Source organism: Heteronotia binoei, chromosome 1 (genome assembly GCF_032191835.1).
Source record: "Heteronotia binoei isolate CCM8104 ecotype False Entrance Well chromosome 1, APGP_CSIRO_Hbin_v1, whole genome shotgun sequence".
NCBI lineage: Eukaryota > Metazoa > Chordata > Lepidosauria > Squamata > Gekkonidae > Heteronotia > Heteronotia binoei.
Window position 1 is genome coordinate 279393091 of NC_083223.1, and position 26903 is coordinate 279419993.

Genomic DNA, 26903 nt, shown 5'->3' on the forward strand with positions numbered 1-26903 from the left:
TCTATGAGCCCCCAAAGAAAGTGTCCCGATCTTTCATTATCTGCAACTCTGGGGTGACGTCGCTTTCACGGCAGACTTTTTACAGGGAGGTTTGCACCCTCGCCTTTCCCAGTCATCTACCCTTCCCCCCCTTAGCAAACTGGGTACTCATTTACCGGACCTTGGAAAGATGGAAGGCTGAGTCCACCTCGAGCCGGTTACCTGAAAACCCAGCTTCCGCCGGGGATCGAACTGAGGTCGTGAGCAGAGCTTAGGACTGCAGCTCTAACACTCTGCGCCAGGGGCTCTCCAAGGATAAGCTGTGGCTAACAGCCACTGATGGACCTCTGCTCCAGATGCCTATCCATGAAAGAGTGAGGGTTCGGCGCTCTGCGAGGCTCTCCCGCGGACCCCTGCCTTCATCCCCCGACGGGAGGTTGGCAAGGCTTCCTCCCCGCCCGGCTGGCCGCGGAACTACAACTCCCAGCGTGCCGCGGAGCTGGGCCTGCCCCTCGGTCTCCCCGCCCCTTCTCCCTCCGCCTCTCCTGCCCGGGGCTTTGTGCTGGTGGTGCGCGAGGCGCGGGCGCGGCCGCGATGGGGGCGGCGGTCTTCTTCGGCTGCACCTTCATCGCCTTCGGGCCGGCCTTGGCCCTCTGCCTGCTCACCGTGGCCGGAGACCCCCTGCGGGTCATCATCCTGGTAGCAGGGTGGGTCAGCACCTTCCGGGGGGGAGGGGCTTGCATTTGCAAGGGGGCAGGGGGCGGGGCTCGCATTTGCAAGGGGGCAGGGGGAGGGGCTCGCATTTGCAAGGGGGCAGGGGGAGGGGCTTGCATTTGCAAGGGGGCAGGGGGAGGGGCTTGCATTTGCAAGCTGGGAGGGGCTTGCATTTGCAGGGTGGAGGGGCTTGCATTTGCAAGGGGGCAGGGGGAGGGGCTTGCATTTGCAAGGGGGCAGGGGGATGGGCTTGCATTTGCAGGGGGAGGGGCTTGCATTTGCAAGGGGGCAGGGTGGAGGGGCTTGCATTTGCAAGAGGGCAGGGGGAGGGGCTTGCATTTGCAAGGGGGCAGGGGGAGGGGCTTGCATTTGCAAGGGGGCAGGGGGGAGGGGCTTACATTTGCAAGGGGGCAGGGAGAGGGGCTTGTATTTGCAGTGGGGAGGGGCTTGCATTTGCAAAGGTGGGGTTTGCATTTGCAAGGGGGGCAGGGAGGGGTTTGCATTTTGAGGCTGGGGTGGGGAGGGTAAGCTTTGGGAAAGGTTGAATACCACCCCATGGGTTGAGTTGGGGGCGGAGGTGGCGATGGCCCTGCAGCTTCTGGGGGTCGGGTGGAAAGGAGGGCTGGCGGGAAGGGGTACCGGATCTCATACTGGCATATACCGTGTTTACTCCTGAAGAATATGCCCCCCGCCTTGACATGTGCGCATGCATGCATGCATGCACAATATATGAACAAAGCAGGAGTCAAGTATCACCTTTGACCAACCAGTTTTTATTTAGAACATCAGTTTTCGTGTGCTCTTAAGCACACTTCGTCAGACGAGGAATCCAGCACAGGGAGCTCACAGTGATGATGAAGTGTGCTTAAGAGCACGCGAAAGCGTTCGTTCTAAATAAAAATTGGTTGGTCTTAACGGTGCCGCTTGACTCCTGCTTTGTTCAGCTGCTTCAGACCAACACGGCTACCCGCTTGGATCTATGTACAATGTGTTTGTGCGTGTGTGTATTTATATATTATTGGGTATAACTAACTTGCATGGAAGTAAGGGGGAAAGGAAAGGTCCCCTGTGCAAGCACCGGTCGTTTCCGACTCTGGGGTGAGTTTCACAACGTTTTCATAGCAGAATTTTTAAATGGGGTGGTTTGCCCTTGCTTTCCCCAGTCATCTACGCTTCTCCCCCCCCCCCCCCACAAGCTGGGGACTCATTTGACCGACCTCGGAAGGATGGAAGGCCGAGTCAACCTCGAGCCGGCTACCTGAAAACGCAGCTTCCTCCGGGGATCGAACTTTCAGGTCGTGAGCAGAGCTTAGGACTGCAGCACTGCAGCTCTAACACTGCGCCACGGGGCTCTTCTTGGAAGTAAGGGGACCCCCCCCTTCTTATTTTTTGCTGGGGAGAAACCTGGTCTTACATCTGAAGAAATGTTGTAAAGGGCTCCGTTTCCAGGGGCAGCTGGGTGTGGGCTAGATGGGGGGGGGGAACAGTGGTAGCAGATGTGGGGGGAGGAAAATCTACTGGGGTGGAAGCCTTTTTTGGAGTGGGACCTCCTCTCTCCGGGGGCACCTGTGGAATTGCTGTCCCGGTTTTGAGACTGCAGGGGTAGAGAGCAGGCCTTAATCCGTCCCCGTGCCAGCAGCTTTGGGGCTGCCCCTCTTCTCACCCCCCGCCCCCACGGTCACCTATTCTCTAGCGGCCAGACCACAGTTTCCGGAAAGGCAGCATCCTGCTCGGAGGCCGGTATCCGGCTCAAACTGTGCCTGGACGACACGCCCTCTTTCCTGGGGGCCCCTGTCCAACCAGATTACTTTGGGGTGGGAGAGAAAGTGGCAATCCTTGCACAGCCAAGAGCCGTTTTTGTCCCTGGCTTGCATTTGTTAAGCCAGACTGAAATGTCAGGAGGCAAAAGTGCTTCCCGGTGAGTTGTGGTGTATTCATGTGTGACATCTCGTGGTCCCACAGAAAGTGCTTGTGCCTCGCTGTCACGTTTAAGCCGAGCCTCTTTCCCCGTTTTCGAGGGAGCAGGAAATTGCCCCTGCTGAAAAAGAATCTTTGGCCGGCGGCCCGCGAGCCTCTTGGTCACGCACGCTGGCTCATCGGGATGCCCTGCTTCAGCAGCCGTGGGGTTTTGGAAATAGAAAAAGCGTGTAAATAGAGGGCTGAATCCAGACTCCACCCCCACAGATGAGAGATGGAATGATTTAAAAGTGTTTTCTGTGTTTTTTGCTGCTTGAGGAACTAGGAAGGACAGTGACGTTATTGCAAGAGTCTGGCAGAGTTGCAACAGAGAGAGAGAGAGAGAGCAGGAACAGAACCCCTGTGAGATAACAACAGAGTGTCGTTGGCATGATAAAAAAAGCACTTTTTTTTGTTGTTCTGGGCAGCCCCGGCTGCTTCCGTCCTTCCTTCTTGTATGAACAGCTGGTGGGGAGACTGAACAACTTCCTTCAGCCGGCAGCCTGTGAGGTTTCCCAGACGGCTGGTTGAAGCTACCGGGGACTGCCCTGTCTTTCACCAGAGCTAGTCTGGGCTGGCGAATAGGGCATTGGGGTAGGAGCTGTCAGGCAAACTGCTTCAAGCTGGAGTTTAAGAACACCAGAAGAACCCTGCTAGGTCAGACCAGGGAGGGTCCATCTAGTCCAGCCTCCTGTCTCACACAGTGGCCAGCCAGTTCCTCTGGAGGGCCAACAACAGTGCAGAGAGGCCGAGGCCTTCCCCTGAGAAGAACCTCAGAAGAGCCCTGCTGGGTCAGACCAGGGAGAGTCCGTCTAGTCCAGCCTCCTGTCTCACACAGTGGCCAACCAGTTCCTCTGGAGGGCCAACAACAGGGCAGAGAGGCTGAGACCTTCCCCTGAGAAGAGCATCAGAAGAGCCCTGCTGGGGCAGGCCAGGGAGGGTCCGTATAGTCCAGCCTCCTGTCTCACACAGTGGCCAGCCAGTTCCTCTGGAGGGCCAACAACAGGGCAGAGAGGCCAAGGCCTTCCCCTGAAAAGAACCTCAGGAGAGCCCTGCTTGATCAGACCAGTGAAGGTCCATCTAGTCCAGCCTCCTGCCTCACACAGGGGCCAGCCAGTTCCTCTGGAGGGCCAACAACAGGGCAGAGAGGCCGAGGCCTTCCCCTGAGAAGAACATCTGAAGAGCCCTGCTGGATCAGACCAGGGAGGGTCCATCTAGTCCAGCCTCCTGTCTCGCACAGAGGCCAACCCGTTCCTCTGGAAGGCCAACAACAGGGCAGAGAGGCCAAGGCCTTCCCCTGAGAAGAACCTCGGAAGAGTCCTGTTGGATGAGACCAGTGAAGGTCTGTCTAGTCCAACCTCCTGTCTCGCACAGGAGCCAACCAGTTCCTCTAGAGGGTCCATCCAGTCCACTGAGGGTCCATCTAGTCCAGCCTCCTGTTTTACAGTGGCCAACCAGTTCCTCTGGAGGTCCGGCAACAGGGCAGAGAGGCTGAGGCCTTCCCCTGAGAATAACGTCGAAAGAGCCCTGCTAGATCAGACAGGGTGGGTCCATCTAGTCCAGCCTCCTGTCCTGTCTCACACAGGGGCCAGCCAGTTCCTCTGGAGGGTCAACAATAGGGCAGAGAGGCCGAGGCCTTCCCTGAGAAGAGCATCAGAAGAGCCCAGCTGGGTCAGATCAAGGAGGGTCCATCTAGTCCAGCCTCCTGCCTCACACAGTGGCCAACCGAGGCCTTCCCCTGATGTTGCTTCCTGGCTCTGGGCTTCAGAGGATTACTGCCTCTGAGTTTGGAGGTTCCGCTCAGTCTCCATGGCTAGTAGGCACTGAGAGACCTCTCCTTCAAGAATATATTCTTCTTTAAAGTTATGGCCATCCCTGCAACCTCTGGCATCAAATTCCACATTTCAGTCACTCTCTGTGTAAAGTAGATTTTCCCTTTGTCTGTGCTGTTTGTCAGCTTCACGGGATGCCCTTGAGTTCTAGCCTTGTGGGAGAGAGATGAAATTTTCTCTGTCCACTCTCTCTACCCTGTGCATAATTTTGTACACCTCCTCCTTAGTCGTCTCTTTTCTAAAGTGAAAAGTCCCAAGCTGTTTAGCCTTTTCTCATAGGGAAGGTGCTGCAACGCTGTCATCAGAGAGAGCCAGTTTGGTGTCGTGGCTAAGTGCGCGGACTCTTTTCTGGGAGAACCGGGTTTGGTTCCCCCCTTCTCCACTTGCAGCTGCTCGAATGGCCTTGGGTCAGCCATGTCTCTCACAGAGCTGTCCTTGAAATGGCACCTTCTGTCAGAGCTCTCTCAGCCCCATCTACCTAACAGGGTATCTGTTGTGAGGGAAGTAGATAAAGAAGATTGTAAAGCCAGTTTGGTGTAGTGGTGAAGTACACGGGCTCTTATCTGGGAGAACCGGGTTTGGTTCTCCACTCCTCCACTTGCAGCTGCTGATGTGACCTTGGGTCAGTCACAGGTTCTCACAGAGCCGTTCTACTCAAGAGCAGTTTCTGTCAGAGCTCTCTCAGCCCCACCTACCTCACAGGGTGTCTGCTTTTGGGGAGAGAAAGGGAAAGGAGATTTGTAAGGCACTCTGAGACTCCTTCGTGTAGCGAAGGGAGGGATATAAATCCAGTCTCTTGTTTTTCTTCATCATAAGCTGGTTTGCCCTCCGCTATATTTTTCCCAGCTCTGCAATATCTTTTTTTTAGGTGCAGTGACCAGAACTGGACAGAATATTCCAAATGAGGCCGCATCATAGATCTAATTGGGGGCTTTACAATATTGGCCGTTTTATTCTCAGTCCCTTTCCTAATAATCACTTTTTTCACAACTGCAGTTTGTGCTGGTAGAGCCCTGAATCCATGAGGGGTGAGCCAGCCTGGTGTTAGCACTTAGAGTGTTGGCCTAGAACCTGGGAGAACTGGGTTTGAGAGAGAGAGCCAGTTTGGTGTCGTGGTTAAGTATGCGGACTCTTATCCGGGAGAACCGAGTTTGATCCCTCACTCCTCCGCTTGCACCTGCTGGAATGGCCTTGGGTCAGCCATAGCTCTGGCAGAGGTTGTCCTTGAAAGGGCAGCTTCTGGGAGAGCTCTTTCAGCCCCACCCGCCTCTTAGAGTGCCTGTTGTGGGGGAGGAAGATATAGGAGATTGTGAGACGCTCTGAGATTCAGAGCGAAGGGCAGGATATAAATCCAGTATCTTCTTCTTCACCGTTCCTGGAGTAGCAAAAGCAGAATCTGCTGGGCAGAAGAAATCTATTTGACTTTGCATTGTTTATGCCCATTGTAGAGTACAGGTTGCCTTAGTGGAAGAAGAAGAAGAAGATATTGGATTTATATCCCACCCTCCACTCCGAAGAGTCTCAGAGTGGCTCACAATCTTTATCTTCCTCCCCTACAACAGACACCCTGTGAGGTGGGTGGGGCTGAGAGAGCTCTCACAAAAGCTGTCCTTTCAAGGACAACCTCTGCCAGAGCTATGGCTGACCCAAGGCCATTCCAGTAGGTGCAAGTGGAGGAGTGGGGAATCAAACCCGGTTCTCCCAGACAAGAAGAAGATGAAGATATTGGATTTATATCCCGCCCTCCACTCTGAAGAGTCTCAGAGCAGCTCACAATCTCCTTTACCTTCCTCCCCCACAACAGACACCCTGTGAGGTGGGTGGGGCTGGAGAGGGCTCTCACAGCAGCTGCCCTTTCAAGGACAACCTCTGCCAGAGCTACGGCTGACCCAAGGCCATGCTAGCAGGTGCAAGTGGAGGAGTGAGGAATCAAACCCGGTTCTCCCAGATAAGAGCCCGCACACTTAACCACTACACCAAACTGGCTCGCCAAACTGGAGCATTCTAGTTCTTTTTAATAAATTGCACACAATCCAGCCTAATACAGATTTTTTTTCTCCCCCCCCCCTCCCCAATCCCTTGTTCCGCAGGGCCTTTTTCTGGTTGGTCTCCCTCCTCCTGGCTTCTCTGATCTGGTTTATTTCGGTGCAGCTCAGCGACCGGAACAATGGGCAACTGCAGTACGGCCTCCTGCTCTTTGGCGCAGCCGTCTCTGTCCTCCTGCAAGAGGCCTTTCGCTTTGCGTACTTCAAGCTCCTCAAGTAAGAGAGCCCGTCTAGGAAGTGGGACACGCTGGTGCTTTCAGAAGGGCTCATCTGGGCCCAGAATTTTAACCCCTGGTTTTGACCGTTACGGCTTCCTCCCAGAGGATCCTGGGAATTGTAGGCTTGGACGCAAGCGAAACGTTCAAGCATAGAGAAGCATCATCCTTTTCTAGAACGACGTTTCCCTGGGTTGGTGTGTTTGGAGCCACGATGGTTAAATAAGGGTTCAATCATATTGTTGTTTCATGTGTCGGTCTCCTATAGAAGAGCTGGATTCAAGTCCAGCGGTGCCTTAGAGACCGACACCTTTGACCCTTGGAAGTTCCTGGCTCTAAAACCTTCTCGGTCTCTTAAGGTGCTCCTGGATTCGAATCTACCCGTTGTATTATATTGCTGGAAAGTTTGTTTTAGGGGGAAAGCGGACTTTTAAATCAGACGGCGGTTGCAGACTTTTGATCACATACGGAAATGGGAAATCTTTTCGCGTGCCCTCTTTAATTTCTTTGACAGTTCCTGCTTTCGTTTGAATAAAGGAGCTCTCTAGCGCTCAGGGGCGTGGGGAAAAAATGTTGAGTTTAATACAGACGGCATCAGTCAGTCAGCGGAAGAAAATTCTCTGTTGTCCCTGCTCCACCCTTGACCCTGAAGAGAAGTGAGGAAATACCAATTTCCACAGGGAGTGATTAAAATGTGGATTCGCTCCTAAAGGATGTACTGAGGGTCAAAGGAATAAACAGCTTTAGAAGGGAAGAGAGAGATTCATGGAGAGTAAGTCTGTCAATAGCTACAGGCCATGGTGGTTGAGGGGATCCTCCACATTCAGAGACCCTGAATCTCAGAGCCAGAAGGCAACGTCAGGGGAAGGCCTTGGCCTCTCTGCCCTGTTGTTGGCCCTCCAGAGGAACTGGGTGGCCTCCGTGTGAGACAGGAGGCTGGACTGGATGGACCCTCCCTGGTCTGACCCAGCAGGGGACTTCTGATACTCTTCTCAGGGGAAGGCCTCGGCCTCTCTGCCCTGTTGTTGGCTCTCCAGAGGAACTGGTTGGCCACTGTGTGAGACAGGAGGCTGGACTAGATGGACCCTCACTAGATGAGAGCCAGTTTGATGTAGGGGTGAAGTGCGCGGACTCTTATCTGGGAGAACCGGGTTTGATTCCCCACTCATAAGAACATAAGAGAAGCCATGTTGGATCAGGCCAATGGCCCATCTAGTCCAACACTCTGTGTCACACAGTGGTCAAAAATTTATATATATATATATATATATACACACACACACACACACACACACTGTGGCTAATAGCCACTGATGGACCTCTGCTCCATATTTTTATCTAAACCCCTCTGGAAGGTGGCCATGCTTGTGGCCACCACCACCTCCTGTGGCAGTGAATTCCACATGTTAATCACCCTTTGGGTGAAGAAGTACTTCCTTTTATCCGTTTTAACCTGTCTGCTCAGCAATTTCATCGAATGCCCACGAGTTCTTGTATTGTGAGAAAGGGAGAAAAGTACCTCTTTCTCTACTTTCTCCATCCTTGTAAACCTCTATCATGTCACCCCGCAGTCGACGTTTCTCCAAGCTAAAGAGTCCCAAGCGTTTCAACCTTTCTTCACTCCTCCACTTGCAGCTGCTGGAATGGCCTTGGGCCAGCCATAGTTCTTGCAGGAGTTGTCCTTGAAAGGGCAGCTTCTGTGAGAGCTCTCTCAGCCCCACCCACCTCACAGGGTGTCCATTGAAGGGGAGGAATATATAGGAGATTGTAAGCTGCTCTGAGCCTCTGATTCAGAGAGAAGGGCGGGGTATAAATCTGCAGTAGTCTTCGTCTCATTTGTCTGATCGGGACCTTCTGCCTGCCAAGCAGAGACTTTTCCACTGAAGATGATGATGATCATATTGGCTTTATATCCCGCCCTCCACTCCAAATCTCAGAGTCTCAGAGCGGCTCACAATCTCCTTTATCTCCCTTCCCCACAACAGACACCCTGTGAGGTGGGTGGGGCTGGAGAGGGCTCTCACAGCAGCTGCCCTTTCAAGGACAACTCCTACGAGAACTACGGCTAACCCAAGGCCATTCCAGCAGCTGCAAGCAGAGGAGTGGGGGAATCAAACCCGGTTCTCCCAGATAAGAGTCCGCACACTTAACCACTGCACCAAATTGGCTCTCATAATCATGAGATTATGAATTACATAGCAGCCCCTCCCTAAGCACAGCTGAATCTGCCTTATCCTGACCCTAAAGGAGTTTTCTGTCCTCACCCCCTTCTCTGCTCCCTCTGAACCCTGCCCTTAGGAAGGCGGACGAAGGCCTGGTGTCCCTCAGCGAAGATGGCCGGCCTCCCATCTCTATCAAGCAGATGGCCTATGGTGAGTGATGCTTTCCTTTGTATGTCTCACTTTGGGGCTTGTTAAGGTAGCCAGTGCCCAGCAACAAAGAGCCAGTAGGCCAGGCCTGAGGAAGCCCCTTCCGGCCTTAAATGGCTGCTGCCCAGAAGAAAGCAAGCTGTGGCAGAACACACATTATCCTGAATCAGGCTTTCAGTCCAGCAAGGTCAATAACCAGGGGTGTCAAACTTGTGGCCCAGGGGACGAATCAGGCCCCCAAGCAACTGGCTGTTGTCTGCTTCCTTCTCCCGCTCTTTTGCTTCCTTCTGCATCTCAGCTTGCTTTGCCAGGCTTGCTCAATCGCACAGGAGCTACAGAGCAAAGCCTCTGTTCTCTCCATTGACTGAGGTTCCTCCCTTGGGGAGGAGAGGGGGGGAGGGAGAGCTTGCTTTGCCAGGCTCTCTCAATCGCACAGCAGAGCTACTGAGCCAAGCCTCTCTTCCTTCTATTGGCTGAGGCTCCTCCCCCTCCTGGTCCCCTGAGGAAGGAAGGAAAGATCCGGAGCTTCCTTTGCCCAGTTCCCTGGATCCTGTGGGAGAGATACAAAGAAAGCACCTTTAAGACCAACGAGTGCTAATGTTTTAAGCATGTTTTCAGTGGTTTTTTTTAAAAAATAATCTTCAATTGTGTCCTTTGTAAAGTCTATCTCTCTGCTGCCTGGCATTACATTTTATGACATACGTGGCCTGGCCCAATAAGGTCTCTCTTATGTTACATCTGGCCCTCATAGCAAATGAGTTCGACATCCCAGAAACGGATCCTTTTTTAACTGGAGATGCCGGGGATTGAACCTGGGACCTTCCGCATGCCAAGCAGAGGCTCTTCCACTGAGCTATGGGCCCTCTCTGTGGTTCTCCAGGGTCTCAGGCAGAGGTCTTTCCCATCACCTCCTGCCTGGCCCTTTCTAACTGGAGGTGCTGGGGATTGAACCTGGGACCTTCCGCATGCCAAGCAGAGGCTCTCCCACTGAGCCACGGCCCCTCCCTAAATGCACCTGAAGCTGCCTTCTACTGAATCGGGCAACTGGTCCATCTAGGCCAGGCTGCTGTTCAGAAGGTCTGTTGAGTTGCTGCGGCGAAAAGTCGTTGATGGATCTCTCCTCTGTGAATAAACAAAAAGAGGAGGAGGAGGCAGAATTAGAACTCTCAGCACAGTGCATTGCTCTAAGTCAGGGGTGTTGGTCTCCGTGCCCTGCAGAGGGCGGCTGAAACAGATGGGCCTTTGGTCTGCTCCAGCGGTGGTTTTTAAAGGGGGTTTGCCTGTTCTCTCTGCTCTGCAGTGTCGGGCCTCTCTTTCGGGATCATCAGCGGCCTCTTCTCCGTCATCAATATCCTGGCGGATTCCATCGGTCCGGGCACTGTGGGAATCCATGGGGACTCGCCCCACTACTTCATCACGTCAGGTAATGTCAAATGGTGGTGATGCATTTTACAAGGATGCTGAGTACAGAGGATGTCTGCGCGTCTGATTAGAGTTCAGAGCTCTTCTACACACACACAACGACACCCACACCCACCCACCTACACGCCCACCCACCCCCACACACACACCGACACACCCACCCATCCACACCCACCCACACACACCGACACTCACCCACACCCACCGACACCCCCACACAGCCCCACACAAACACCAACACACACACACCTAGCCACCCACACACACACCGACACACACACCCACCCATCCACACCCACCCACACACACTGACACCTACCGACACACCCCCACACAAACACCGACACACACCTAGCCACACACACACACCGACACACCCACCCCCCCACACACAAACACTGACACACACCCACCCACCCCCACACAAACACTAACACACACACACCTAGCCACGCACACACACACTGACACACACACACACCCATCCACACCCACACACCCACCTACACACCCACCCCTACACACACACCGACACACGCACACCTAGCCACCCACCCCCACTGACACCCCCACACCCCCCCACACAAACACCGACACACACACACACCTAGCCACCCACACACACACCGACACACCCACCCATCCACACCCACCCACACACACTGACATCCACACCTACCGACACCCCCACACACCCCCACACAAACACCAACACACACACACCTAGCCACCCACACACGCACCGACACACACACCCACCCATCCACACCCACCCACACACACTGACACCCACCGACACACCCCCACACAAACACCGACACACACCTAGCCACACACACACACCGACACCCCCCCCACAAACACTGACACACCCCCACCCACCCCCACACAAACACTGACACACACACACCTAGCCACGCACACACACACTGACACACACACACCCATCTACACCCACACACACACCGACACCCACCCACACCCACCTACACACCCACCCCTACACACACACCGACACACACACACCTAGCCACCCACCCCCACCGACACCCCCACCCACCCCCACACAAACACCGACACACACACACCTAGCCACCCACACACACACCGACACACCCACCCATCCACACCCACTCACACACACTGACATCCACACCTACCGACACCCCCACACACCCCCACACAAACACCGACACACACACCTAGCCACCCACACACACACCGACACACCCACCCATCCACACCCACCCACACACACTGACACCCACCGACACACCCCCACACAAACACCAACACACACACACACCAACACACACACACACCTAGCCACTCACACACACACCGACACACCCACCCACCTATCCACAGCAATCCACACACACTGACACCCACACTCACCGACACACCCACCCACCCCCACACAAACACTGACACACACACACCTAGCCACGCACACACACATTGACACACACCCCCACCCATCCACACACACACACCGACACCCACCCACACCCACCTACACACCCACCCCTACACACACACCGACACGCACACACCTAGCCACCCACACACACACACACCCGATTGTGTGTCCTTGGCTGAGTTGTTCTGTCTTAGAAGAAGATGATATTGGATTTATATCCCGCCCTGTACTCTGAATATCAGAGTCGCAATCAATGTCCCCTCTAAGCTGCAGAGTCTTGTGAGCAAAAATTCTGCTTTGTGAGCTACTGGCATTAAAGTGGTGAGGTACTGTATCAATGAGTGTGCTCTGGGGTTGTCCTTCCTGAGCTAAGACAAAAATGGGTAAACTGGAGGCTAAAAATCTGTGAGCTAGCAGCTAAAAATCTGTGAGTTAGATCACGCCAACTCAGCTTAGAGGGAACACTGGTCACAATCTTCTTTACCTTTCCCCCCTACACACATACAACAGACACCCTGTGAGGTGGGTGGGGCTGAGAGAGTTCTCACAGAAGTTGCCCTTTCAAGGACAGCTCTGCTAGAGCTATGGCTGATCCAAGGCTACTGCAGCAGCTGCAAGTGGAGGAGTGGGGAATCAAACCCAGTTCTCCCAGATAAGAAGAAGACTGCAGATTTATACCCCGCTTTTTTCTCTGAATCAGAGACTCAGAGCGACTTACAATCTCTTATATCTTCTCCCCCCACAACAGACACCCTGTGAGGTGGGTGGGGCTGAGAGGGCTCCCCCAGAAGCTGCTCTTTCAAGGACAACTCCTACGAGAGCTATGGCTGATCCACGGCCATTCCAGCAAGTGCAAGTAGGAAATAAAGGCCATTTCAGCAAGAGCAGTAGGAAATCAAGGCCATTCCAGCAAGAGCAGTAGGAAATCAAACCCGGTTCTCCCAGATAAGAAGAAGAAGACTGCAGATTTATACCCCGCCCTTCTCTCTGAATCAGTCTCAGAGCAGCTCACAACCTCCTATATCTTCTCCCCTTACAACAGACACCCTGTGAGATGGGTGGGGCTGAGAGGGCTCTCACAGCAGCTGCCCTTTCAAGGACAACCTCTGCCAGAGCTATGGCTGACCCAAGGCCATTCCAGCAGGTGCAAGTGGAGGAGTGGGGGATCAAACCCGGTTCTCCCAGATAAGAGTCTACACACTTAACCTCTACACCAAACTGGCTATCAATTAGTTCAAGTGAGAATTGGATCCCTTTGTTTTCATTTTGCTTTCCCTCCAAGAGGCGTGCGTGTGTCTCCACTTCTGACCGTAGCCCTGTTAGGTCAAGTAGACGGAGTAGACGATGCTGACCGGTGAGGGCCAGATATGATGTAGTGGTTAACAGCAGCAGGTCTGAAGAACCGGGTTTAATTCCACACTCCTCCACCATATGCAGCCAGCTGGGTGACCCTCGGCCAGCCACAGTTCTCTCAGCATTCTCTCAGCCCCACCTGCCTCACAGGGTCTCTGTTGTGGGGAGGGGAAGAGAAGGAGATTGTAAGCTGCTCTTAGACTCCTTTGGATAGCGAAGGGCACGTTATAAAACCAAGTCTTCTAAGTAGTTGAGAGAGTGACTGGACCAGCTGGTGATAATAAACCAACTCTTCTAAGTAGTTGAGAGAACATATGAACATATGAAGCTGCCTTATACTGAATCAGACCCTTGGTCCATCAAAGTCAGTATTGTCTACTCAGACTGGCAGCGGCTCTGCAGGGCCTCAAGCTGAGGTTTTTCACATCTATTTGCCTGGACCCTTTTTTGGAGATGCCGGGGATTGAACCTGGGACCTTCTGCTTCCCAAGCAGATGCTCTACCACTGAGCCACTGTCCCTCCCCAGAGTGACTGGCCCAGATGGTGATAATAGTACGTCCTTGTGTGTAGTATAGCAGGGAGATCCTAGATGGTCTGGTAGCCAGAAGTTCTAGCTCATAGGGGGAGGTATTTATGAGTTTCCTGCATTGTACAGGGGGTTGGACTAGATGACCCTGGAGGTCCCTTCCAACTCTAGGATTTAGCATTTTGCACCACCAGGGGGCGAGCTAGACTTGTTTTTTAATATTGTAGCAAAGGAAAAACTGTATAGAAGTAATGATTGGCTTGCTACTCTGTATTTTGGAAACAAAATTTAATTTCAGTGTTATTAAACACTAGATGCCAGAATTTAACAACCGTTGGCAAAATTAGAATAGAGGGTTGATATTACAGCAACAGCAGCAGCGGATTGCCGGGGTAACCTTCCATTTCATTTGCCTTCTTCAGGCTGCAGTACATAAGGTAAAGCCTTGAATTCAATGATTGAATAACCAGTATGTCCATCAAATTTGTGCTTAGGACACTCTCTAGCTTTCACAATTGCTGTACAGATAGCTGCAGCTGGAACCTCAGAGATTAATAGTCTTTCGTTAGGGGTTACACTTTGTCAGATTCAAAATGTCAGACCGGTAAGGGTCCATCTAGTCCAGCCTCCGATCTCATACAGTGGCCAGCCAGTTCCTCTGGAGGGCCAGCAACAGGGCAGAGAGGCCGAGGCCTTCCCCTGAGAAGAACCTCAGAAGAGCCCTGCTGGGTCAGACCAGGGAGGGTCCATCCAGTCCAGCCTCCTGTCTCACACAGTGGCCAACCAGTTCCTCTGGAGGGCCAGCAACAGAGCAGAGAGGCTGAGGCCTTCCCCTGAGAAGAACATCAGAAGAGCCCTGCTGGGTCAGACCAGGGAGGGTCCATCTAGTCCAGACTCCTGTCTCACACAATGGCCAACCAGTTCCTCTGGAGGGCCAAGAACAGGGCAGAGAGGCCGAGGCCTTCCCCTGAGAAGAACCTCAGAAGAGCCCTGCTGGGTCAGACCAGGGAGGGTCCATCTAGTCCAGACTCCTGTCTCACACAATGGCCAACCAGTTCCTCTGGAGGGCCAAGAACAGAGCAGAGAGGCTGAGGCCTTCCCCTGAGAAGAACATCAGAAGAGCCCTGCTGGATCAGACCAGGGAGGGTCCATCTAGTCCAGACTTCTGTCTCACACAATGGCCAACCAGTTCCTCTGGAGGGCCAAGAACAGGGCAGAGAGGCCGAGGCCTTCCCCTGAGAAGAACCTCAGAAGAGCCCTGCTGGGTCAGACCAGGGAGGGTCCATCTAGTCCAGACTCCTGTCTCACACAATGGCCAACCAGTTCCTCTGGAGGGCCAAGAACAGGGCAGAGAGGCTGAGGCCTTCCCCTGAGAAGAACGTCAGAAGAGCCCTGCTGGATCAGATCAAGAAGAGTCCATCCAGTCCAGCCTCCTGCCTCACACAGTGGCCAGCCAGTTCCTCTGGAGGGCCAACAACAGGGCAGAGAGGCCGAGGCCTTCCCCTGAGAAGAGCATCAGAAGAGCCCTGCTGGGTCAGACCAGGGAGGGTCCATCTAGTCCAGCCTCCTGTCTCACACAGGGGCCAGCCAGTTCCTCTGGAGGGCCAACAACAGGGCAGAGAGGCCGAGGCCTTCCCCTGAGAAGAACCTCAGAAGAGCCCTGCTGGGTCAGACCAGGGAGGGTCCATCTAGTCCAGCCTCCTGTCTCACACAGTGGCCAGCCAGTTCCTCTGGAGGGCCAACAACAGGGCAGAGAGGCCGAGGCCTTCCCCTGAGAAGAGCATCAGAAGAGCCCTGCTGGGTCAGACCAGGGAGGGTCCATCTAGTCCAGTCTCCTGTCTCACACGGGGGCCAACCAGTTCCTCTGGAGGGCCAATAACAGGGCAGAGAGGCCGAGGCCTTCCCCTGAGAAGAACCTCAGAAGAGCCCTGCTGGGTCAGACCAGTGAAGGTCCATCTAGTCCAGCCTCCTGTCTCTCACAGTGGCCAACCATTTCCTCTGGAGGGCCAGCAACAGGGCAGAGAGGCCGAGGCCTTCCCCTGAGAAGAGCATCAGAAGAGCCCTGCTGGGTCAGACCAGGGAGGGTCCATCTAGTCCAGCCTCCTGTCTCACACAGGGGCCAGCCAGTTCCTCTGGAGGGCCAACAACAGGGCAGAGAGGCCGAGGCCTTCCCCTGAGAAGAACCTCAGAAGAGCCCTGCTGGGTCAGACCAGGGAGGGTCCATCTAGTCCAGCCTCCTGTCTCACACAGTGGCCAGCCAGTTCCTCTGGAGGGCCAACAACAGGGCAGAGAGGCCGAGGCCTTCCCCTGAGAAGAGCATCAGAAGAGCCCTGCTGGGTCAAACCAGGGAGGGTCCATCTAGTCCAGTCTCCTGTCTCACACGGGGGCCAACCAGTTCCTCTGGAGGGCCAACAACAGGGCAGAGAGGCCGAGGCCTTCCCCTGAGAAGAACCTCAGAAGAGCCCTGCTGGGTCAGACCAGTGAAGGTCCATCTAGTCCAGCCTCCTGTCTCTCACAGTGGCCAACCATTTCCTCTGGAGGGCCAGCAACAGGGCAGAGAGGCTGAGGCCTTCCCCTGAGAATAACATCAGAAGAGCCCTGCTGGATCAGAACAGACAGGGTCTATCTAGTCCAGCCTCCTATCTCACACAGTGGCCAACCAGTTCCTCTGGAGGGCCAACAACAGGGCAGAGAGGCCGAGGCCTTCCCCTGAGAATAACATCAGGAGAGCCCTGCTGGGTCAGACCAGGGAGGGTCCATCTAGTCCAGCCTCTTGTCTCACAGAGTGGCCAACCATTTCCTCTGGAGGGCCAGCCACAGGGCAGAGAGGCTGAGGCCTTCCTCTGAGAAGAACTTCAGAAGAGCCCTGCTGGGTCAGACCAGTGAGGGTCCATCTAGTCCACTGTATGAGACAGGAGGCTGACCAGTTCCCCTGGAGTTCCAACAACAGTGCAGAGAGGCCGAGGCCTTCCCCTGCTGTTGCCTCCTGGCTCTGGGATTCAGAGGCTTAGTGCCTCTGAATGTGGTGTTTCCCCTCAGCCACCATAGCTGGTAGCCATCGTTGGACTTCTCCTCCATGTATCTATCTCATCCCCTTTTAAAGCTGTGTATTCCTGGGGCCATTGCAACATCCTCTGGTTGTGAATTTTAATCCGTCTCTGTGCAAAGTAGTCTTCCCTTTCATCCATCCTGAATTTACTGCCCATCAGCTTCACCGGATGTGCCCTCGACTTCTAGTATTTGAGGAGAGGAAGAAGAAGTTTCTCTCTGTCAACTCTCTCCACCCCATGCAAAACTTTATAATCCTCTGTTCCTATTTCCCCTTCGTCATCTCTTTTCTCAACTGGAAAGTTCCAGACTCTTCAGCCTTTCCTCCTAGGGAAGGGGCTCCAACCCCTTCATCCTCTTCGTCGCCCTCCTCCGTACGTTTCCCAGCTCCGCCATGTCCTTTTGGAGATACGGGGGACCAGAACTGGACACTGTGTTCGAAATGAGGTTGCATCGTGGATCTGTACAGAAGAATAGATGTGGATATAAATCGATGGTGCCCCTGTATAAATCGACGGTATAGCCTCACTTGGAATGCTGTGTACAATTCTGGTCACCGCACCTCAAAAAAGGATATTATAGCATTGGAAGAAGTCCAGAAAAGGGCAACTAGAATGATTAAAGGGTTGGAACACTTTCCCTAAGAAGAAAGGTTGAAACGCTTGGGGCTCTTTAGCTTGGAGAAATGTTGACTGCGGGGTGACATGATAGAGGTTGACAAGATTATGTATGGGATGGAGAAGGTAGAGAAAGAAGTCCTTTTCTCCCTTTCTCACAATACAAGAACTCGTGGGCATTCGATGAAATTGCTGAGCAGTCGGGTTAAAACGGATAAAAGAAAGTCCTTCTTCACCCAAAGGGTGATTAACATGTGGAATTCACTGCCGCAGGAGGAGGCGGCTACAATCATAGCCAGCTTCAAGAGGGGTTTGGATAAACATCTGGAGCAGAGGTCCATCAGTGGCTATTAGCCTCAGCATATTGTTGGAACTCTCTGTCTGGGGCAGTGATGCTCTGCATTCTTGGTGCTTGGGGGGATAACAGTGGGAGGGCTTTTAGTGTCCTGGCCCCACTGGTGGACCACCTGATGGCACCTGGATTTTTTGGCCCCTGTGTGACACAGAGTTTTGGAATGGATGGGCCACTGGCCTGATCCAACAGGGCTTCTTTTATGTTCTTACATGGGGAGGGACCAGCTGAGCCCCTACAAGGCCAGCTGGGAGCAAATGGAGAGCTGCTTGCTGACAGAGGGACGCTGGCTCAGTGGTAGAGCATCTGCTTGGTAAACAGAAGGTCCCAGGTTCAATCCCCGGCATCTTCAACTAAAAAGAGTCCAGGCAAGTAGGTGTGAAAAACCTCAGCTTGAGACCCTGGAGAGCCACTGCCAGTCTGAGTAGACAAGACTGACTTTGATGGACTGAGGGTCTGATTCAGTATAAGGCAGCTTCATACGTTCATAATCTTTGGGGAAGGACAGTGACTCAGTGGTAGAGCATCTGATTAGTAAGCAGAAGGTCCCAGGTTCAATCCCCAACTAGAAAGGGTCCAGGCAAGTAGGCGCGAAAAACCTCCGCTTGAGACCCTGGAGAGCGGCTGCCAGTCTGAGTAAACAAGACTGACTTCGATGGACCGAGGGTCTGATTCAGTATAAGGCAGCTTCATATGTTCATGTTCAGAGTTTCTCCACATGCCCAGGGCTGAAATTTGTTGCATTTGTTGTGTGGAATTCCTTCGGGCGAAGGGTGGAATGCTGCCTGTGTGGAAGTTTGGCTCGGCCCGCCCTGACTAACCTTCCCTCTTCTCCCCCGTAGCTTTCTTGACGATGGCCCTGGTTTTCTTGCATACCTTCTGGGGGACCATCTTCTTCGATGCCTGTGAGAAGGGGCGCTACGGGAGGCTGGGGCTGGTGGTCACCAGTCACCTGGTCACGTCTGGGTTGGTGAGTGGATGGCGGGCGGTGACCGTAGGAACCCTCACAGTAAGAAAAGGCCACAAGCACTGAGCCCTGATGCAGCCCTTTTTGCCTCCCCTTACGGTAAGAAAAGGCCACGAGCACTGAGCCCTGATGCAGCCCTTCCCGCCTCCCCTTACGGTAAGAAAAGGCCACGAGCACTGAGCCCTGATGCAGCCCTTCCCGCCTCCCCTTATGGTAAGAAAAGGCCACGAGCACTGAGCCCTGATGCAGCCCTTCCCGCCTCCCCTTACGGTAAGAAAAGGCCACGAGCACTGAGCCCTGATGCAGCCCTTCCCGCCTCCCCTTACGGTAAGAAAAGGCCACGAGCACTGAGCCCTGATGCAGCCCTTCCTGCCTCCCCTCCCATGACCTGCCTAAGTTCACGAATCAGATGTGCCACCCGGCCTCTGTTTAAAAACTTCCAAAGTTTTAAAACGGATGTTTTTAATGATGCTCAGTTATTCCCGTTTGGAGCGATGCTTCTTCGGATGCTTCGGACTGATGTGTCCCATGGAGTCATTTGTAGAATCTGTGGAGGAGCAGGGGGGTGTCTATTTGTGTTGCTCTTCCCTCCTAGACTGGGGTGGGGAGGGAAGCCCATAAGTACAGCTTAAGTCACACAGGCCCATCTGGGCCCTCTCCCTTATCCCCTAAGCCAGGGGTGGCCAACAGTAGCTCTCCAGATGGTTTTTTTTTGCCTGCAACTCCCATCAGCCCCAGCCATTGGCCATGCTGGCTGGGGCTGATGGGAGTTGTAGGCAAAAAACATCTGGAGAGCTACCGTTGGTCACCCCTGCATTAGAAGGAAGGAGAAACATAGAATCCTAGAGTTGGAAGGGACCTCCAGGGTCATCTAGTCCAATCCCCTGCACAATGCAGGAAACTCACAAACACCTCCTCCTAAATTCACAGGATCTTCACTGCTGTCAGATGGCCATCTAGCCTCTAAAACCCTCCAAGGAAGGAGAGCCCACCACCTCCCGAGGAAGCCTGTGGAAACTTAGAATGATAGAATCCTAGAGTTGGAAGGGACCTCCAGAGTCATATAGTCCAACCCCCTGCACAATGCAGGAAACTCACAAACACCTCCCCCTAAATTCACGGGATCCTCATCGCTGTCAGATGGCCATCTAGCCTCTGCTTAAAAGCCTCCAAGGAAGGAGAGCCCACCACCTCCCGAGGAGGAAGCCTGTTCCACTGAGGAACCGCTCTTGACAGTCATAGAATCATAGAACTGGAAGAGACCTCCAGGATCACCTAGTCCAACCTCCTGCACAATGCAGGAAACTCACAAACACCTCCCACTAAATTCACAGGATCCTCATTGCTGTCTGATGGCCATCTAGCCTCTGCTTAAAAACTCCAAGGAAGGAGAGCCCACCACCTCCCGAGGAAGCCTGTTCCACTGAGGAATTGCTCTAACAGTCAGGAAGTTCTTCCTAATGTTGAGCCGGAAACTCTTCTGATTTAATTTCAACCCACTGGTTCTGGTCCTACGTTCTGGGGCCACAGAAAACAATTCCACACCATCCTCTAGATCAGGGTTGGCCAACGGTAGCTCTCCAGATGTTTTTTTGCCTACGACTCCCATCAGCCCCAGCCAGCATGGCCAATGGCTGGGGCTGATGGGAGTTGTAGGCAGAAAACATCTGGAGAGCTACCGTAGGCCACCCCTGCCCTAAGCTGTGCCAATCAGCAGCCGTAGCGATGAATGACAGCAGCTCTCTTTGTGTTGGGTTTGACCGGGCCCAGTGCAAAGGCTTCTGGGAGAAGGAGATGCCTGGACAACCGTGTGGGCGGGGAGAGGATTATTGCGGCCTGCAAGTCTTTCTCTCTCCCTTCCACAGACCTTCCTCAACCCTTGCTACGAAGCCAGCCTCATCCCCCTGTTCCTCCTGACGCTCTCCACGGGGGCCTTGGCATTCTCGACTGCCGGAGGGTCCCTGCACAGCATTCAAGCTTGCCTCTCTGGTGAGGATTTAGACGGGCTTGGGAAGGGAAGCGTGGGAAGGCTAAAACTGTGGGGTAAGGCTGTGGCTCAGTGGCAGAACCTCCGCTTGGCATGCAGAAAGTCCCAGGTTCAATCCCTGGCATCTCCAGTTAAAAGGACTAGGCAGGAGGTGATGGGAAAGACCTCAGCCTGAGACCCTGGAGAGTCATGGAGAAGGGCCATAGCTCAGTGGTAGAGCCTCTGCTTGGCATGCAGAAGGTCCCAGGCTCAATCCCCTCCATCTCCAGTTACAAGGACCAGGCAGGAGGTGATGGGAAAGACCTCAGCCTGAGACCCTGGAGAGTCATGGAGAAGGGCCATAGCTCAGTGGCAGAGCCCCTGCTTTGCATGCAGAAAGTCCCAGGTTCAATCCCTGGCATCTCCAGTTAAAAGGACTAGGCAGGAGGGGATGGGAAAGACCTCAGCCTGAGACCCTGGAGAGCAATGGAGAGGGGCCATAGTTCAGTGGTAGAGCCTCTGCATGGAATGCAGAAGGTCCCAGGTTCAATCCCTGGCATCTCCAGTTACAAGGACCAGGCAGGAGGTGATGGGAAAGACCTCAGCCTGAGACCCTGGAGAGCCATGGAGAGGGGCCGTAGCTCAGTGGTAGAGCCTCTGCTTGGCATGCAAAAGGTCCGAGGTTCAATCCCCTCCATCTCCAGTTACAAGGACCAGGCAGGAGGTGATGGGAAAGACCTCAGCCTGAGACCCTGGAGAGTCATGGAGAAGGGCCGTAGCTCAGTGGCAGAGCATCTGCTTGGCATGCAGAAGGTCCCAGTTTCAATCTCCGGCATCTCCAGTTAAAAGGACGAGGCAGGAGGTGACGGGAAAGACCTCAGCCTGAGACCCTGGAGAGTCGTGGAGAAGGGCCATAGCTCAGTGGCAGAGCGTCTGCTTGGCATGCAGAAGGTCCCATTTTCAATCCCCAGCATCTTCTGTTAAAAGGACCAGGTAGGAGGTGATGGGAAAGACCTCCACCTGAGACCCTGGAGAGCCATGGAGAGGAACCATAGCTCAGTGGCAGAGCATATTCTTGTCATACAGAAGGTCCCATGTTCAATCCCCGGCATCTCCCAGTTAAAAAGGACTAGGTAGTAGGTGATGGGAAAGACCTCAGCCTGAGACCCTGGAGAGCCATGGAGAAGGGCCACAGCTCAGTGGTAGAACATCTGCTTGGCATTCAGTACGTCCCAGTTTCAATCCCCAGCATCTCCAGCGGAAAGGACCAGGCAGTAGAAGTGAAAGAGCTTTCTCTGCCTGAGACCCTGGAGAGCTGCTGCTAGTCTTGAGTAGAGAAGGCTGACCGTGATGAATCCAAGGTCTGGTCCAGTATAAGGCTGCTTTGTGTGTTCAGGGTTTGGGTGGAAGGGGATGAGAACAACCTTTCTCTGCCCGAGACCCTGAAAAGCAACTGCCAATCAGAGGAGACAAGACGAACAATAATGGAAAATGCAGAATCCTTTCGGAAAAGGAGTGAGCAGCACTTCTGTGAGCTCCCGGAAGTCCAAATATCCCCTGGCAGCAGAATTTCCAGGGGATCAAAGAGTTATGAACATATGGAACTCATGCTGCAGGAAGCGGTGGTGGCTACAAGCATAGACAGCTTCAAAAGGGGGTTGGAGAAACATACAGAGCAGAGGTGTAGGGGGAACACTCTGTTGGGGGGCAGTGATGCTCTGTAGTCTTGGTACTTGGAGGGGAGGCAAGCACTTCTGGAGTTCTTGCCCCACTGAAGGACCTCCTGGTGGCCCCTGGTTTTTGGCCCGTGTGACACAGAGTGTTGGACTGGATGGGCCACTGTCTTGATCCAACATGGCTTCTCTTATGTCTGGGGCAGTGATGCTCTGCCTTCTTGGTGCTTGGGGGGCAGTAGTGGGAGGGCTTCCGGCTTTGCGAGTAGACCTCCTGATGGCCCCTAGGTTTTGGCCACTGTGTGACACAGAGTGTTGGACTGGATGGGCTATGAGTCTGATCCAGCATGGCTTCTCTTATGTTCTTATGTGACACAGAGTGTTGGACTGGATGGGCCATTGGCCTGATCCAACATGGCTTCTCTTATGTTCTTATGTGACACAGAGTGTTGGACTGGAGGGGCCATTGGCCTGATCCAACATGGCTTCTCTTATGTTCTTATGTGACACAGAGTGTTGGACTGGAGGGGCCATTGGCCTGATCCAACATGGCTTCTCTTATGTTCTTATGGGACACAGAGTGTTGGACTGGATGGGCCATTGGCCTGATCCAACATGGCTTCTCTTATGTTCTTATGTGACACAGAGTGTTGGACTGGATGGGCCATTGGCCTGATCCAACATGGCCTCTCTTATGCTCTTATGTGACACAGAGTGTTGGACTGGATGGGCCACTGGTCTGATCCAACATGGCTTCTCTTATGCTCTTATGTGACACAGAGTGTTGGACTGGAGGGGCCATTGGCCTTATCCAACAGGGCTTCTCTCATGTTCTTATGTGACACAGTGTTGGACTGGAGGGGCCATTGGCCTGATCCAACAGGGCTTCTCTCATGTTCTTATGTGACACAGAGTGTTGGACCGGATGGGCCACTGGCCTGATCCAGCAGGGCTTCTCTTATGTTCTTATGTGACACAGAGTGTTGGACTGGATGGGCCACTGGCCTGATCCAACAGGGCTTCTCTTATGTTCTTATGTGACACAGAGTGTTGGACCGGATGGGCCACTGGCCTGATCCAACGTGGCTTCTCTTATGTTCTTATGTGACACAGAGTGTTGGACTGGATGGGCCACTGTCTTGATCCAACATGGCTTCGCTTATGTTCTTATGTCTGGGGCAGTTGATGCCCAGTCTTCTTGGTGCTTGGGGGGCAGTAGTGGGAGGGCTTCCAGTTTTGCTAGTAGACCTCTTGATAGCCCCTGGGTTTTGGCCACTGTGTGACACAGAGTGTTGGACTGGATGGCCCATGATTCTGATCCAACATGGCTTCTCTTACGGTCTTTCATGGAGCAGTGGTCCATCAGTAGCTATTCGCCACAAGGTATAGAGGGAACACCATGTCTGGGGCAGTGATGCTCTGTTATCTTGGTGCCATGGGGCAAGAGTGAGAGGCCTTCTGGAGTTCTGGCCCTGCCAGTGGACCTCCTGATGGCCCCTAATTTTGGTCACTGTGTGACACAGAGTGTTGGACTGAATGGGCCATTTGCCTGACCCAGCATGACTTCTCTTATGTTCTTGTGAGTGCCTCTCTGCCTGTTGACCCCTGTTGCCCAACCTTATCCCACTCAGAAGATGGGGAGGAGACCACGTACCCCATGCCGTGGTTGGGTGGGGTGGAGCTTCACACCCACCTGGCACCGCCTCCATGATGCAAAACCAGCCTTTGCGCACCCACAAAAACCTGAGCGCCTTCTCTCTTGTTTTCGTTGCAGGCAAAAAGGAAGAGGGAGATTCCGTCATGGTCTACTCGGCCCTACAGCTCCCGTCTGAAGACTGAGCAGTGCTCGCACAGCTGGCCCACGAGTCCCCCTTCTTGCCAACTGGGGAAGGCTCATAGCCCCACCCCAGTCAGTGCACAACTCCAGGACCAGAGGGAGCGGGTGCGAGTCTAGCAGAAACTGAGCCCACTTGGACCGCAGACTCCCCTGCCTGGAGGGAGGAATTCTGTCTCCTTCAACGGGTCCCCACCCCACCCCTTCTTTCTGCTGCAGAAGGCCGCAGTGTTTCACTCTCCCGTCTCCTTTTTGTGGGCTGTGTGCGCAGATGCTCCCCACCCCTTGTAGCTTACGAGCCCTTTCTCAGGGGGAAAGAACGACACAACGGCAGCCAGCTCTGGGAAGACTGACTCGGACTGCTGGCGTGGATGATGATAATTTAAATTTAGTTTTTTTCAGCATGGACTCCAGTTTCTCTGGTCAGCAGCTAGCTTAGCTAGATGCTTGTTTTCTGGGGGAGTCTGTTCCCCCCCAGCGGACTGCAGGCAAGTCCCATTTTGTACCCTTCTGTACCCCCACCCCGCCTCTGTTGGCAAACGGGAACCAGTTGGTATTTCCCCCCTGTATTTGGCCCTGCGGTCGCCTGTTCTGTTCTTAACCTGTGCAAGAATTTGTTCGTTTTCAGAATTGTGGAACTTGTTCCCTCTGCTTGGCCAGTGTGGGCTACAATCGCAGCCGTCTGCTCACACATAAGCAAAGAACTTCGCACCCTGAATTTCACTTGATAATGGGGTCATTTGGTCTTTTTTGCTGGCAAAGCTGCAACCCAGGTTTGGCAGTGAAATAATGTCTTTTAGGCCAGGGTGATGAAAGGGTTGTCGAAGGCTTTCACGGCCGGAGTCCATTGGTTGTTATAGATTTTCCGGGCTGTGTGGCCATGGTCTTGGCGTTGTGAGAACTGATGTTTCACTGGCAGCTATGACTGGCCTCCTCAGAGGTGTAACCCAGAAAAGTGGAATTCTCTCTGGGTCAAATTGAGAAGAAGGTGGTAGGTAGGTAACCCAGAAAACTGGAGTTCTCTCTGGATCAAACTGAGAAGAAGGAGGTAGGCAGACAATTTGTATCTACTCCAGCAGGTGGGGTTGGGCTGAGTCATTATCTTGTGGGAGCTTCCTGGGCTGTGACATGCTAATGGAGGAGCTTCCCTGAGGGGTTCTTTTGTATATCCAATCCATATACAATAGCCAATCCATATACAAAAGTGCCCCCTCAGGGAAGCTCCTCCATTAGCATGTCACAGCTCAGGAAGCTCCCACGAGATAATGACTCAGCCCGACCCCACCTGCTGGAGTAGATATAAATTACCTGCCTACCAACTTCTTCTCAATTTGACCCAGAGAGAACTCCCAGTTTCTGGGTTACACCTCTGAGGATGCCAGTCACAGTTGTTGGCAAAATGTCAGGTCTCACAATGGCCACGGCCACACAGCCAGGAAAATCTACAACAACCAATGAAGGTGTTGTTTGAGAGGCCTGCTGTGTTCTTTTGTCTCATGACCATCTCCCTGTGCAACTCTTTGGTCTTTGAACCTTGCCTGCCACTCCACAGTATCCCAGCGCCTTTTTTCAAACAGAGTAGGCCAAATTCCTCTTGGGTTGATGTTTTCAGAGGGGACAGGAGAGGAGAGCTGTATGTCACTTCAACCTTTTCGGAGCTCCCAAGGTCCCGCAATGGCTTGACCATCAATCAATCAGCTGCCACGGCAGGGTTTTGGAAAGCAAGGGTGCTGCATCGCCATCTTCTGGCTGGGAAGTGTTACTGCGCCTGTGTTGATTTCTTCGGCCTCTTTAATAGTCTAAGAACAAAAACATCCCGGTTTTCTTCAGATGAAATTGCTCTTTCTAATTCCAGGGAGATTCAAACTTTCCCCTTCCGTGATGTTCTAGAGCAGGTGGCCAGCGTTCCCTCTTTTGACTTATGCATTGATCCTTTTTATGACTGAAGTGCAAATCTTTTTAGTATTGGCTGCTTGGTACAATGAATAAAAGAGCTTCTATCTTTCAAGGATGGGGAATTGGGATTTATTCTCTTGACTGCGATCTTTTTTTTTTGCGGGGGGGGGGGGAGTGGGAGAGGAACAAAGCAAAACCCACCCAGTGCTTGTCTTCATAGAATCATAGAGCTGGAAGGGACCTTCAAGGTCATCTAGTCCAATCCCCGGAACAATGCAGGGAATTCACAAATACCTCCAGGATCCCAAGCCAAATGGGACTGGAGAAAAATTGGCCTTCTTGCCCTCTCTCTCGTGATCTGCCTAATTCACAGGATCCTCATTGCTGTCAGACAGCCATCTAGCCTCTGCTTAAAAACCTCCAAAGAAGGAGAGCCCACCATCTCCCATGGAGGTGCTAAATTCCTTCTAATTTTTAGTCGAAAACTCTTCTGATTTAATTTGATATTGATAATATTGGATTTAAACCCCACCCTGAACCTCAGAGCAGCTCACAATCTCCATTACCTTCCTCCCCCACAACAGACACCATGTGAGGTGGGTGGGGCTGAGAGAGCCCTGACAGAAGCTGCCCTTTCAAGGACAACTTTGAGAGCTCTCAGCCCCACCCACCTAAGACAAAAATCTGTGAGCTAGCTCACACTAACTCAGTTTAG

General features: G+C 53.3%; 1 protein-coding gene across 2 annotated transcripts; it reads left to right on the forward strand.

Annotated features, from left to right (window-relative positions):
- The first annotated feature begins 508 nt into the window (after window positions 1-508).
- On the forward strand, window positions 509-26300 carry APH1A (aph-1 homolog A, gamma-secretase subunit). 2 transcript variants are annotated; one of them, XM_060261191.1, is made up of 7 exons: window positions 509-686; window positions 6572-6742; window positions 9040-9113; window positions 10411-10533; window positions 18695-18822; window positions 20685-20808; window positions 24233-26300. In XM_060261191.1, the coding sequence occupies exons 1-7, from the start codon at window positions 574-576 to the stop codon at window positions 24295-24297; spliced, it is 798 nt and encodes a 265-aa protein (XP_060117174.1). In that variant the 5' UTR covers window positions 509-573; the 3' UTR covers window positions 24298-26300. The 2 variants fall into 2 exon arrangements, with proteins under 2 accessions (XP_060117174.1, XP_060117183.1); XM_060261200.1 differs by lacking the exon at window positions 18695-18822 and having other exon boundaries at window positions 565-686; window positions 24233-24317.
- Window positions 26301-26903: the final 603 nt, after the last annotated feature.